The sequence below is a fragment of the Saimiri boliviensis genome, chromosome 9 (assembly GCF_048565385.1).
Source record: "Saimiri boliviensis isolate mSaiBol1 chromosome 9, mSaiBol1.pri, whole genome shotgun sequence".
Classification (NCBI taxonomy): Eukaryota; Metazoa; Chordata; class Mammalia; order Primates; family Cebidae; genus Saimiri; species Saimiri boliviensis.
In genome coordinates this window covers 98598877-98613240 of record NC_133457.1, presented here as the reverse complement: position 1 = coordinate 98613240, position 14364 = coordinate 98598877, and the positions used below count along the sequence as shown (strand labels likewise).

The window sequence follows — 14364 nt, the reverse complement described above, 5'->3', positions numbered from 1 at the left end:
GGCAGGTGTATGAAAAACGTTAGCTCCCTTCCTCTCCAGTGCAGTCTGGGAAAATTAGTATCTGTACCCTTCTACCTATATAAATTCTCACCCAGAAAGGGCTGTGGCAGGGAAGCTGCAGGTACAGAGAAGTTAACTAGAGAACTATCCAGCCAGTGAAGCAGAATCAACACAAATGGGTATGTAAAACCCACTTAATGGATTCACTAAAAAGTAGAAACAACAGAACTGGGCTAATGAACATTGTAGTGGCACTTTAAAAATCTGCTTATACAAACCATGAAGCAATATTTTAAAAAGCTCATGTGTAAATGTATGCCAAAGGATAGCAGCTGTGATTATGGTCCTCAGGAACTGTGCTGGATGAGGCTGAGTAAGCACAAAAGACTGGAGTGTGATCTGTCAGGGTGGTGGCACTGAGTGGACTTTCCCTTTGTGAGGACACTGGAGGTGGCTGGTTCAAGTGCAGTAGTGTTTACAACTAATTGCTCACAACCAGTTACTGATTTCTTTGTCCCTTCTCCACTCCCACTGCTTCATCTGACGAGCCTTAAAGAAAAAAAAAGAACACTGAAGGTATTAAAAATTAAAAAGGCTTATTAGATCCGGTTCAGTCGGGCACGGTGGCTCATGCCTGTAATCCCAGCACTTTGGGAGACTGAGGTGGGCGGATCACGAGGTCAAGAGTTCGAGAACAGCCTGACCAACAAGGCGAAACCCCATCTCTACTAAAAATACAAAAGTAGCCGGGTGTGGTGGTGCATGCGTGTAATCCCAGCTACTCGGGAGGCTGAGGCAAGACAATCACTTGAACCCAGGAGGCAGAGGTTGCAGTGAGCTGAGATCGTGCCATCGTACTCCAGCCTGGGCAACAAGAGCGAAACTCCACCTCAAAAAAAAAAAAAAAAAAAAAAGATTCGGTTCATGAAGGGCTTAGTAAACAGCAAGGGCTATGCTGTTATGGTTGCTTCTGGGCCTGCCTGGGTGTGAGTCACGGCAGGAGGAAGGGAGGGCATACCTTCTGTGTTCACCACGATGATTCCCTGCACTCCCTTCTGGCTCTGAAGTCGCTTCAGTGTTTCCTCCACCTCTGCCTACCAGAAAAACAGACCAAGGTTAGGAGGGGCCAAGAGGCAGGATTAACTTCCTCATGCCCCAAGCAGATGAATCACACATTTGTCTTCCAACAACAAACAAGTAATACAGGCACCTGGCACCCCCTCAAAGCTCCCCAGGCTGATCTGATGTGCTCCTCCAGTGCCCAGAGCATCCACTCACACCCCCACTCACACTCCCACGTGGAACAAGGCTGCTCCTGGCGCTCTGCCCACCAGGCACTATTATCCCACCCTCCTCAGCTTTGGGGAGCAGAATATAAACACCATTCCCATGTATATACATGTCCATGAGTCACATAACATATTTGGCATAGCTGGGGGACGGGACTCCGATGATTTAAGAAAACCCAGAGAGTGGTGTCTTAACAGGACAACAAAACTTTGTCATTTGTGGTATGGCCCGAACTGCACATAAGGATAGACTCAGTGACTTCAGCAGGCATCTGAGATCGTATCATACACAGCAGTTATAAGAAGTATGCCTCGGAAAGGGGCTCATTGATCTCAATTACCCAGAACATGCTCAGGTGGGCTACTCCTGCACATGGCATCTGTAGCAGAGGGGCAGTCGGTTCTGCCACGGCAGGCCTGTCCCTCCCACCTGTCTTACCTTTCCCTCCACTCTCTAGCTCTGTGACACATCTCCCTATCTCCTCATCTTTTTACCCCACAAGGCCTCTTCTCTGCTGAAATCCAACAAACTTAGATGTCTTAGACCATCTAAGACGTCATCCTCCACAAAGCCCTGACTGATCCCCCAATCAATGGGATCTGCCTACCTGTGACTCCCCAGTCCCTGGCTGTGCCTCTCTGAGACATGCATTAGGTACTATGCCTATTTCTTAGAGACTCTACAAAGGTCTGCAGAGTTGGGAGTGTGATAAATGGCTGCTTCACTGAAGTAGGCCTCACTCTTCCTGTGGATGGAAACTGGGCCTGAGGTACACCTGATCTCAGGTGGCCCCTCCAGACTGGTCTAGAATCCAGTCAGAAGACCCTCAAAGGCTGAGAGTTGTTAGAAACAGAGGCTTCATTCACCAAAAGAAAACAGTTCGTCACCCCCAGGGACTAACGGGTTGGGAGGGGGAATCTTCAACACTGGGTGGAGACTGCACAATGAATTCTTGTTTTTCTGGAAGGCAAAAGGCTGACAATCCAGTCACTGACACCCACTCCCCTGTGACAGAAGAATACTCTCGAATGCAGGAGGGAAGGGTAAACAAGTTCCTCTTATAAAGTGCCAAATAGCCTGATGCCTCTCAGATCTGGAGCCTGGGTACGATGACAGGGCTCTGTGGACATGAGAGTACAATGTAGTGGGTGGCACGTGTATGAGATCCAATGTCAGTCAACACACTCACTGAGCTCCTACTGTGTGGCAGGGGCTATTCTGAAGGGGAGGAGTGGGGCACAAGAGTGGTTACTGCTATACAGTACTCAGTCTGCCCTGGTCACCCTCCTGGAAATTCATCATGTACCAAAGTACAGTGACATTTGCAATAGTATAATGCAGAAAGAACTAAAAATGTCCAATAATTAGGGAAAAGGCCAAGTAAGTTATGGAATATCCACTAATAGGAATGTAATACACATATTACCAATGGTGATTAGACCATGTTATACCACCACAAAAGCTGTGTATTATAATGTTAAGTGAAAACAGCAAAATGCAAAATGAAGTGCTTTGGTGACTGCAATGACAAGAAAACAAAAGGCTAGAGGAGATTATAAAAAAAAGAGCCATGTTAAGAGCAAGGAATTATAGATAAGGTTTCATTTTTTTTTTTCAAAACAGTCCTTTTCATTCTACTGTATTGTTTCTATTTAAAAACATTTTAACCCCCATCTATGTATCCAGTTGAAGCCTATGATACAGGGCTCTGACACACCCAACATTGTCAGAATAAGAATATGCAAGAACTTGGATGACAATTTAGGACAGCTCAATCAATCTGCAATCAACCCCGAAAGAAAGGGGAAAGAAGGTAAAAACAAAAATGTCAGAATCTAAGTCCAAAATATCCCCCAGAGATTGGAGAGTGGGGCTGAAAAAGATGAAATTTGCTAAGACTGCTACTCATTCAGTAACTACATGGCAACCTTCCTTTTGCCAGACACGTTCTAGGCCTGAGGATGCTGCAGTGAACAAAATATAACAAAAATCCCATGTTGTGAAACTGACATTTGTGGGAGGGGGATGGGGGTTGGACATTAACAAAACAGAAGTAAAACATGAATGTTAGCTACAGCAGGGAAATGGGATCTGGAATGCAGGGCTGATGCGATGTGAAATACATCATCAGAGAAGGCTCACCAAGGCTATAGTGAGTAGACTTTTGAAGGAAATGAGGAAGTTAGCCATGCTGGTTTCCAGGGAGTGTTCCAGATAGCACCAAGAGCAAGCACAAAAGCCCTGGGGTGGGCAAATGCCTAGCACGTTTTCAGGAAAAGCAATGGGGCCAGTATGGCTGAAGGGCAGGGAGCAGGGGAGGGGCGGCAGCTGGGAGCCAGGAACAGACCACAGACGGCCAGGCAGACCAAGTGATGATCTTGGTTTCTACTGAGTATGATTTCTGGAGCCACTGTCAAGTTTTGAGGTAAAGAGTGAAAACACCTGATGTTTCCAAAGGACAGCTCTGGGTGCTGTGTGGAGAACGGACAGCAGGGGGCGAACAGAGCCTGAGGGAGCCTCCCACCCCTGCCCTGCCCAATGCTGCCCCTGGTCTGAAGGAAACAAGTTTCCCTCCTTCACTCATTGCTTGATGTAACCACCTCTCAACTCTTTGGACTCAGCTCCAGAGCCTCCCGCAAGGAGGCTTCTCTGACACCAGCCGTTCTGCTTCCGTGAAGGTCCCCAGCCTTCAGAGCACTGACCACAATGCAGTACAACTGTTTAGGTCCCGTTCATCTCCTCCTCCAGACACAAGGCACCCTGCCAGGAAATCAGACCAGAGTTTATAGCTCCAGTACCTTGCAGAGGATAGGATCAATGAATACTAAAGGAACAAATAAAAAGTATTTCTGCAACTATGTTTCATGAAATCAATCTTTTTAGGTACAGGAGGGGGGACATGGCCTCACACTCCACAGTGTGAAAAAGAGCAAAGATCCAAAATTTAACGAGAACCATACACAAGATCTGGCTGTCTGTGAACATGGGCCAGGTGCGGTGGCTCACGCCTGTAATCCTAGCATTTTGGGAGGCCGAAGCAGGTGGATCACTTTAGGTCAGGAGTTTGAGACCAGCCTGGCCAACATGGTGAAACCCCGTCTCTACTAAAAATACAAAAAATTAGCTAGGTGTGATGGTATGCACCTGTAGTCCCAGCTACTCAGGAGGCTAAAGTAGGAGGATTGCTTGAACCCAGGTGGAGGAGGTTGCAGTGAGCCAAGATCGCCTACTTGAACCTGGCGACAGAGCAAGACTCCATCTCAAAAACAAACAAACAAAAGTAAACCCGGCCAGGAGCAGTGGCTCATGCCTGTAATCCCAGTACTTTGGGAGGCTGAAGCAGGTAGACTGCTTGAGCCCAGGAGTCTGAGACCAGCCTGGGCAACATGGTGAAACCTCATCTCTACAGAAGAGAAAAAAAATTAGCCAGGCATCATGTCGTGTGCCTGTAGTCCTAACTACTTGGGAGGCTGAGGTGGAAGGATTGTTTGAGTCAAGGAAGTCGAGGCTGCAGTGAGCCATGATCACACCACTGCATTCCAGCCTGGCCAACAGGACTCCTCAAAAAAAAAAAAAAAGGAAGAAAGAAAAAGAAATAAAGTAAACATACATCTATCAGGAACGGGAGGACACACAGGTATAATTTCTCTACCCAGCACCTACTATGAGTTATATATTGCTTTCAGACACATGCTCTTTTCTGAAACTCTCATTCACGATTAGTATGATCTCCATGTTAGTGATGAGGAAACAGGTTTGGAAAGGAGAAGGGTTTGCCCAAGAACACATAGCAGGTTGACAGAGGAGCTGAATATACTGGTGACCACAACTGAGGAGGTCCCTGACCTCAGGGAGCTCATATTCTGGTGAAAGAGACTTAAAAAAGTAAACAAGATTTTTGCAGGATAAAGGGACTAGGCAGTGGGGCAAGGGATGCTACTCTGGCTAATGTGGTCAGGAACACCTGAGGAGATATAATTTTTTATTTTTTGAGCTAGGGTTTCACTGTCACCCAGTCATGCAGTGGTGCGATCACGGCTCACTGCAGCCTTGACCTCCTGGGTTCAAGTGATCTTCCCACTGCAGCCTCCCAAACAGGTGAGACTGCCAGGGTGTGCCACCAAACCCAGCTAATTTTTTGCAGAGATGGGGTTTCGCCATGTTGCCCAGGCTGGTTTTGAAGTCCTGGGCTCATAGCTGGGCATGGTGGCTCATGCCTGTAACCCTAGCACTTTGGGAGGCCAAGGCGGGTGGATCACAAGGTCACAAGTTCAAGACCAGCCTGGCCAACATGGTGAAACCCCATCTCTACTAAATATACAAAAATTAGCCTGGCATGGTGGCAGATGCCTGCCATCCCAGCTACTCGGGAGGCTGAGGCAGGAGAATCACTTAAACCCGGGAGGTGGAGGTTGTAGTGATATGAGATCGGGCCACTGCACTCCAACCTGGGCAACATCTCAAAAAGGAAAAAAAAAAAAAATGGACTCCTGGGCTCAAGCGATCTACCTGCTCTGGCCTCCCAAAGTGCTGGGACTACAGGTATGAGCTACCATTCCCGGTCATAAGTATGTAATCTTTAAGCCAAGAACCAAATGATGAGAAAGAACAGGCAATGGGGTGATGGAACAAGGCTCCCCAATTCTCTAGTTCCCAGGTGCACATTCCGGACAGATAGAAAAAGAGCAGCAATAAAGATCCAGGAGTATCCATTGGCTCAGCATAGGAGGGATGACGATTAGAAGGAAATGACTGATGAAGAACTACGACCAATTTGACCACTAACCATAAAACTTCTGTATAAGTATAATGAATCTCATAGGATAGAAAAATACTTGCATCAAATATAATAGGCAAAATAAATCCAAAAACATCACATGAAATGACTAAGGACAATAGCAAGTCTCTAGTAGGTAGTGTGCAAAAATAATACTAGTAGAAAATATGCTTACGAGAAATTACAAACACATCAAACCATGGTCATCATTCCTCACAAATAAAAATGAAAAATTCAGCCAGGCATGGTGCTCACGCCTGTAATCCCAGCACTTTGGGAAACTGAGATGGCTGGATCACTTGAGGTCAGGAGTTTAAGTCCAGCCTGGGCAACATGGTGAAATCTGTCTCTATTAAAAATACAAAAATTAGCCCTCATGGTGGCACATGCCTGTAATCCCAGCTACTCAGGAGGCTGAAGCAGGAGAATCGCTTGAACCCAGGAGGCAGAGGTTGCAGTGAGCTGAGATTACACCATTGCATGCTAGTGTGGGTAACAGAGCGAGACTCTGTTTCAAAAAAAAAAAAAACAGAAAAAGATAAGAAAAATTATAGTAATGCTAAGGTTTCTTTTTATTTTTATTTATTTATTTTTGAGATGGGGTCTTGCTCTGTCACCAGGCTGGAGTGCAGTGGCACAATCTTGGCTCACTGAAACCTCCGCCTCCTGGGTTCAAGCGATTCTTCCGCCTCAGCCTCTCAAGTAGCTGGGACTACAGGCTTGTGCCACTACACCCAGCTAATTTTTTTATTTTTAGTAGAGAGGGGGTTTCACCATGTTGGCCAGGATGGTCTCCATCTCTTGACCTCATGATCTGCCCGCCTCAGCCTCCCAAAGTGCTGGGATTATAGGTGTGAGCCACCACGACCAGCCTAAGGTTTCTTTTTAAATGCTGGTATTGTTATTACAAAACTGGCAGGTACATGGGCAATACAATCTTGAAAAAGCTACAGGACAATATATTGCAAGGACATAAAAGCATTGGTCCCTCTGCCTCAGAAATTATTTTCCTAAGAATTTTATTTTGAGGAAATAATCTAATTAGTTAAAACAAAACCAGACATTCACAGAAGCATCATCACAGCACTATTTCTACTAATTAAGAAATGAAAGCAGCCAGGTGTGGTGGCTCATGCCTGCAATCCCAGCACTTTGGGAGGTCGAGGTGGGTGGATTATCTGAGGTGAGGAGTTCAAGACCAGCCTGGACAACATGGCAAAACCCCATCTCTACTAAAAAATATAAAAATTAGCCAGGTGTGATGATACACGCCTGGAATCCCAGCTACTCAGGAAGCCGAGGCAGGAAAATCACCTGAACCTAGGAGGCAAAGTTGCAGTGAGCTGAGTTTGCACCACTGCACTCCAGCCTGGGCGACAGAGTGAAACTCTCTCTCTAAAAAAAGAAATGGGAGCAACCCAAATGTACACAGGTAAAATGATTTGGCCAGAGAGGACACAACTATTTCACTGAGTATTATGTAGTCACTAAGAAGTTAATAATAAAGATGACATGGCAACAAGGTTAAATGTTTTTAGAAATTAAAACAAAAAAGAAAAATGTCACCCCCAAACCCAGCATGCATATCTTGGAAAATATGCATACGTGAACAAAAGAGGAAGGAGAACACACAAAGATGAAAATAGTTGTGTGGCAGAGTAAAACTGGATGAGGAGAATTATAGGTGATTTTTAAAAATTTAAATTTTACTGATTTATTTTGAGACAGAGTCTTCCTCTGTGGCCCAGGCTGGAGTGCATTCGTGTGGTCTTGGATCACTGCAACCCCCGCCTCCCAGGTTCAAGCGATTCTAGTGCCTCAGCCTCCTGAGCAGCTGGAATTACAAGTGCGCAGCTTCTGGTTACTTTTCATATTTTTAGTAGAGACAGTTTCGCTATGTTGCCCAGGCTGGTGTTGAACTCCAGGCCTCAAGTGATCTGCCCACCTTGGCCTCCCAAAGTGCTAGGATTACAGGTGTGAGCCACTACGTCAGGCCAATTACAGACGATTTTTATATCATTATTCTAAAGGTCAGTTTCCACCTAAAATGTAAAACACACATGCCAAAAGTGCTGCTTCTAGGAATCTATCCTACACAACCACTAACATGAGTGCTAAAAGAACAGTTACTGCAGCAGTGTCTGGAATAAAAAATCTATAGACCACCTAATGTATATATGGAACTAGGATTCTACACAGACCGTTAAAAGAATGAAGCAGATCTGCATATAATAACACAGAAAAATGTCGGATATATTTAAGTAAACAGAACAAGTTGCAGAATAAGATATATACACATATCTTAAAGTCAACTTCTGTTTTCTCTTATTTTTTCTCACCCAGGTTGGAGTGCAGTGGTGCAATCATGGCTCACTGTAGCCTTGACCTCCTGGGTTCAAGCGATCTCTCCACTTCAGCCTTAAACTTAACATGTATAAATATATATATTGCAGTTTCATCTAATAAACATCTAATAAATGTGCTTATGTACCAAACAAATCTGGAAGGAAACACACCCAACTGCCAACAGAAGTTACCATGGGGTGGTAAGATAGGGACCACATAAACTTTCTATATTATATCCTCTGGTACTGCTTCAAATTGTTAAAATATGCAGTGGTTCACGACTATAATCCCAGCACTGTGGGAGGCTGAGGTGGGCAGACCACCTGAGTCATAAGTTCGAGACCAGGCTGGCCAACATGGAGAAACCATGTCTCTACTAAAAATACAAAAATTGGCCGGGCGTGGTGGCTCAAGCCTGTAATTCCAGCACTTTGGGAGGCCGAGGCGGGTGGATCACGAAGTCAAGAGATCGAGACCATCCTGGTCAACATGGTGAAACCCCGTCTCTACTAAAAATACAAAAAAATTAGCTGGGCGTGGTGGTGCGTGCCTGTAATCCCAGCTACTCAGGAGGCTGAGGCAGGAGAATTGCCTGAACCCAGGAGGCGGAGGTTGCGGTGAGCCGAGATCGTGCCATTGCACTCCAGCCTGGGTAACAAGAGCAAAACTCCGTCTCAAAAAAAAAAAAAAAAATACAAAAATTAGCTGGGCATGGTGGCATGCACCTGTAGTCCCAGCTACTCGGGAGGCTGAGGCAAGAGAATCACTTGATCATGAGAAGTGGAGGTTGCAGTGAGCTGAGATCACACAATTGCACTCCAGCCTGGACAACAGGGCAAGACTCTGTCTGTCTCAAAAAAAAAGTTGGCTAGGTGTGGTGGCTCACGCCTGTAATCTCAACACTTTGGAAGCCTGAGGTGGACAGATCACCTGAGGTCAGGAGTTTGAGACCAGCCTGACCAACATGGAGAAGCCCCAGTCTCTACTAAAAAAATATATACAAAATTAGCTGGGCGTAGTGGTGCATGCCTGTAATCCCAGCTACTTGGGAGGCTGAGGCAAGAGAATCCCTTGAACCCGGAAGGCGGAAGTTGCAGTGAGCTGAGATCACGTCACTGCACTCCGGTCTGGGCAACAAAGAGCAAAACTCTGTCTCAAAAAAAAAAAAAAAAAAAAAGTTAAAATATGCATCTATACTTACACAATGAAAGATCCAAAGCTAAAAAAAAAAAAAAAAAGCATCTAAATTTGTATTGCTTTTATGAGTATAACCACAGAATAGCATAGTACAGGTTGTAGTAAGCTACCATTTATGTAAGAAAAAGAGGGGCCATATAAGTGCCTGCATAGATGTATAAGAAACAAACAGCTGGGTATAGCGGTTCATGCCTGAAATCCTAACACTTTGGCCGGCCAACGTGGGTGAATCACTTGAGACCAGAAGTTGAAGACCAACCTGTGTAACATGGCAAAACCACATCTCTACAAAACAAAAATGCAAAAAAAATTTAGCAGGTATGGTGGCATGCATCAGTAGTCCAGGTACTTGGGGTGTTGAGGCAGGAGGATCACTTGAACTTGGGAGGGTCAAGTCTGGCAAAGAAAGAAAGAAAGAAAAACTAATAATGGTTGTTTCTAAAGGAAGAATGACTGAGACTAGGGGTTAGGAGAGTGGGAATTTTATTTTTCTCTTAGATCCTTTCACATCATTAATTTTTTTTACTGTGTGCAAGTATTGCCTGTGAACAATCCTGAAATTTGTTTGGAACCACAAAAGACTCAGAAAAACAAAGCAAGCCTGGACAAAAAGAACAAAGCTTGAGGTATCACACTACCTGATTTCGAAACATACTAGAAAGGTGTAGTAACCAAAAAAAGCATGATATTGGTATAAAAATGCAGACACACAGACTAATGCACTAGAACAAAGAACCCAGAAATAAATCCACATATTTAGAGCCAATGGATTTTCGACAAAGTCATCAAGAACATACATTGGGAAAAGGATATCCTCTTCAATAAACGGTGCTGGGAAAACTGGATTTGTGGGAGAATGGTACTAGGCCCCCATCTCTCATGAGATAGAAAAATCAACTCAACATGGATCAAGGACTTCAATATAAGATTCAAAACTATAAAATGACTAGAACAAAACATAGGGGAAATGCTTCAGGACATTGGGGCAAGGATTTTATGGCTAAGACTTCAAACAACAACAACAACAAAATAGACAAATGGGACCATATTAAACTAAAAGCCTCTCCACAGTGAAGGAGACAATCAACAGAGTGAGGAGACATTCTGAAATGGGAGAATATATTGGCAAACCATTCATCTGACAAGGGACTAAGTATTATCCAGAATATGCAAGAACTCAAACTCAACAGCAGAAAAACAAATAATCCCATTAAGAAGTGGGCAAAGGAGGCTCTGAACAGAGATTTCTCAAAAGAAAACATATAAATGGTTATCAGGTATATGAAAAAAAATGCTCAACATCACTAATTATCAGGGAAATGCAAATCAAAACCACAATGACGTATCACCTCACCCCAGTTAGAGTGGCTATCATCAAAAAGGCAAAAAATAACAAATGCTGGCAAGGATGTGGAGAAAAGGGCACTCTTATACACTGTTGGTGGGAATGTAAATTAGCCATTATGGAAAACAGTATGAAGTTTTCCTAAAAAAAACTATAAACTGCTGGGTGCGTTGGCAATGCCTGTAGTCCCAACCGCTTGGGAGGCTGAAGTGGGAAGACTGCTTGAGCCTAGTTCAAGTCCAGCCTGGACAACACAGCCAGACCTTATCTGTTATTGTTTTTTAAGAGGTAAGGGGCCTGGCAAAGGTGGCTCATGCCTGTGGTCCCAGCACTTTGGGAGGCCGAAGTGGGCGGATCATGAGGTTGGGAGTTTGAGACCAGCCTGACCAACGTGGTGAAACCCCGTCCCTACTAAAAATACAAAGATTAGCTGGGCATGGTGGCGCATGCCTGTAGTCCCAGCTACTTGGGAGGCTGAGGCAGGAGAATTGCTTGAACCCAGGAGGTGGAGGTTGCAGTGAGCCAAGATTGTGCCACTGCACTCTAGTCTGGCGACAGAGCAAGACTCTTTCTCAAAAAAACAAAAACAAAAACAAAACTACAATACAATCCAGCAATACCACTACTGGGTATTTATTCAAAGGAAAGGAAACTAGTACATCAAAGGGATCCCTACATCCTCATGTTCATATTGCAGCATTATTTACAATAGCCAAGATATGGAATTCACGAAGTGTCCATCAATAGATAAATGGATAAAGAAAATGTGGTATTAACACACAATGACATACTATTCAACCACAAAAAAGAATGAAATCCTGTCATCTGCAGCAACACGGACAGAAGTAGAGGTCATTATATTAGCTGCAATAAGTAGGCACAGAAAGAAAAATATCACATCTCTCACCCATATGTAGAAGCTAAAAATGTTGCTCCTGTAAGTAGAGAGTAGAATGATGGTTGCCAGAGTGTGAGAAGTGGGAGGGGACAAAGACAGATTGGTTAATGGGCACACATGTCCAGTTAGATAGAAGCAACATGTTCTAGTGTTTGACAGCACAATGGGGTGACTATAGTTAACACTCATTTATTGTATATTTCAAAATTGTTTGTTAGGCTCGTGGGCCCTGCCTATAATTCCAGCTACTTGGAAGGCTGAGGCAGGAGGATTGCATGAGCCCAGGATTACTCGGCCTGAGCAAGAATAAGATCCTGTCTCAAAAACAAAAAAAAGGAAAATGAAAGACTAGAAGATTAGAAGATTTGAAATGTTCTTAACATACACATACAAAAATCAGTGTTTCAGGGGCGCGGTGGTTCATGCCTGTAATCCCAGCACTTTGGGAGGCCCAGGCCGACGGATCAAAAGGTCAGGAGACCTACCAGACTATCCTGGCTAACACAGTGAAACCCTGTCTCTAATAAAAATACAAAAAAGTAGCCGGGCGTGGTGGCATGCGCCTGTAGTTCCAGCTACTCAGGAGAATAGCTTAATCCCGGGGGGCGGAGTTTACAGTGAGCCAAGACCCACTGCACTCCAGTCTGAGCAGGCAGAGCCAGAGTGAGTCTCAAAAAAAAAAAAAAAAAAAAAGCCAGGCGGTGGCTCACCCCTATAATCCCAGCACTTTGGGAGGCTGGCGGATCATGAGGTCTGAAATTCGAGACCAGCCTGGCCAACATGGTGAAACCTCGCCTCTACTAAAAATACAAAAATTAGCCGGGTATGGTGGCAGGCGTCTGTAATTCCAGCTACTAGGGAGGCTTAGGCAGGAGAACTGCCTGAACCCTGGGAGGCGGAGGTTGCAGTGAGCTGAGACCGCGCCACTGCACTCCAGCCTGGGTGACACAGCAAGACTCCAACTCCGAAAAAGAAAAAGAAAAAGAAATAATGAACGTTTGAGGTGACGAATATTCTATAATAAATATAGCCTGACTTGATCATTACACATTGTATGCCTGTATCAAAATATCACATGTATAAACATCTACAACATAAATGTGTACAACTATTATATATGAATTTTTTTCACAGCTTAAGAAGTGATGTGAAAAATGAAGTTTTATATATATCTGAAGAATTATTACATGTTTGTAATGATGTGAAGATATTCTTTGTGGTGTAATAATGAAAAACAGAACCCACAATTGTACATTCAACAAGGGCTAAATTGTATAAAGCAAAAACAAAGGCTAGAAGTCATATGACTGTTTGTCTCCAGGTAATGACACAGTTTCTTTCTTCAATTTTTCTTAAAAAAAATCTAAATTTATAAATCCGATTTTTGAAAATGTAATACATTCACATGGCTTAAAATTTAAAACTTTTTTCAAATTTTGCACAAGCTGTGATGATTAACAACTACAAAACCTGTAAAGGCTGCAGCCAGCAAGGTAGAAAGAAGGCTTTGGGATCTTCAAGGGCGGACGCCGCCTGTTCCTGATTCAGGCACTCAGTCCCAGCAGCAGGCAAGAACCACGGAGAAAGAGTGGCGGCAATCAAGCTTCTCCACCTCCACCATTTCCTGGGGCAAAGCACTAGGCTACTCGGGGCTCTGGATAACAGATTTGCATAAAAAATGGGGCTAATGGTCGTTATCCACTTTACAGAGCTGGGAGAAGGAAGCGGAGGAAAGACGAGATAACTAAAGCGCCTGGCAGAGCCTGCCATAAACTGAGCTCGCAGGAAACGTTAGCAAGGTTGCCATCGCGCAACAAGGCCCAGGACGCCAGGTTGCAGGGTCGCTGTCCAACCCTCGCCCCCACCGTCTCTTCCCGGCCCAGTCCAAGCTCCTGCTTCCGGTCAAGGGGTAGCAGGAACCGGCGGCCCCGCCTCGGGCCCGCTCTAGAGGCCCGCGCCGCCTGGGTTCCGCCCTCAAGTCGGCTCGGGCCGGGTCCCGGCCACGCCCAGCCCCAACCGATTCTCTGCCCAGAGTTCTGAGACCCCCTCATCCCCAGAGATCTGAAGGCCGGGTGTGGGGTGGTGGGCGGCCGCCAGCCACTAGCCCCCGGCCCACGCTCACCATTTCCGACCGATCCGGTAGCCCCGCGTAGCCAACACTCAGCCCAGTCCCGTGCCTTTCTGCGCCGGCGCACAGCTTTCTGTCAAAACGGACAACGCTAACTGCCTATCAGGAGCCAGGGTGAGGTGGGGGCGGGCGAGCAGACTTCAGCTGCACCAGGACTCTGTAAATTTGCTCGACTGTGGGAAAGCGAAAAGCGAAGGAGACGAGTGCTAAGCGGTGGAAAATTCCCAACTCCAGCCGTGTAGAAAAGATGCTGGTTCTGGCCAGAAGCGGTGGTTCACGCCTGTAAAACCAGCACTTTTGCAGCCCGAGTCAGAAGGATCGCTTGAGCCCAAGAGTTCGAGAACAGCCTCGGCAACATGGCGACACCCCGTCTCTACTAAAAA

At 45.3% G+C, this 14364-nt stretch overlaps 1 protein-coding gene across 1 annotated transcript in view; it reads right to left on the bottom strand.

The window, feature by feature from the left end:
- DYNLRB1 (dynein light chain roadblock-type 1) overlaps nt 1-14072 on the bottom strand; it is a 28176-nt gene extending 14104 nt beyond the window's left edge. Inside the window, exons 1-2 of the mRNA XM_039479249.2 lie at nt 13976-14072; nt 1019-1094 (exon numbers count right to left, since the gene is read on the bottom strand). Coding sequence (XP_039335183.1) covers nt 1019-1094; nt 13976-13978 — 79 coding nt within the window. The 5' untranslated portion in view covers nt 13979-14072. The remainder of the gene's footprint in view (nt 1-1018; nt 1095-13975) is intronic.
- Between the last annotated feature and the right edge of the window lie 292 nt (nt 14073-14364).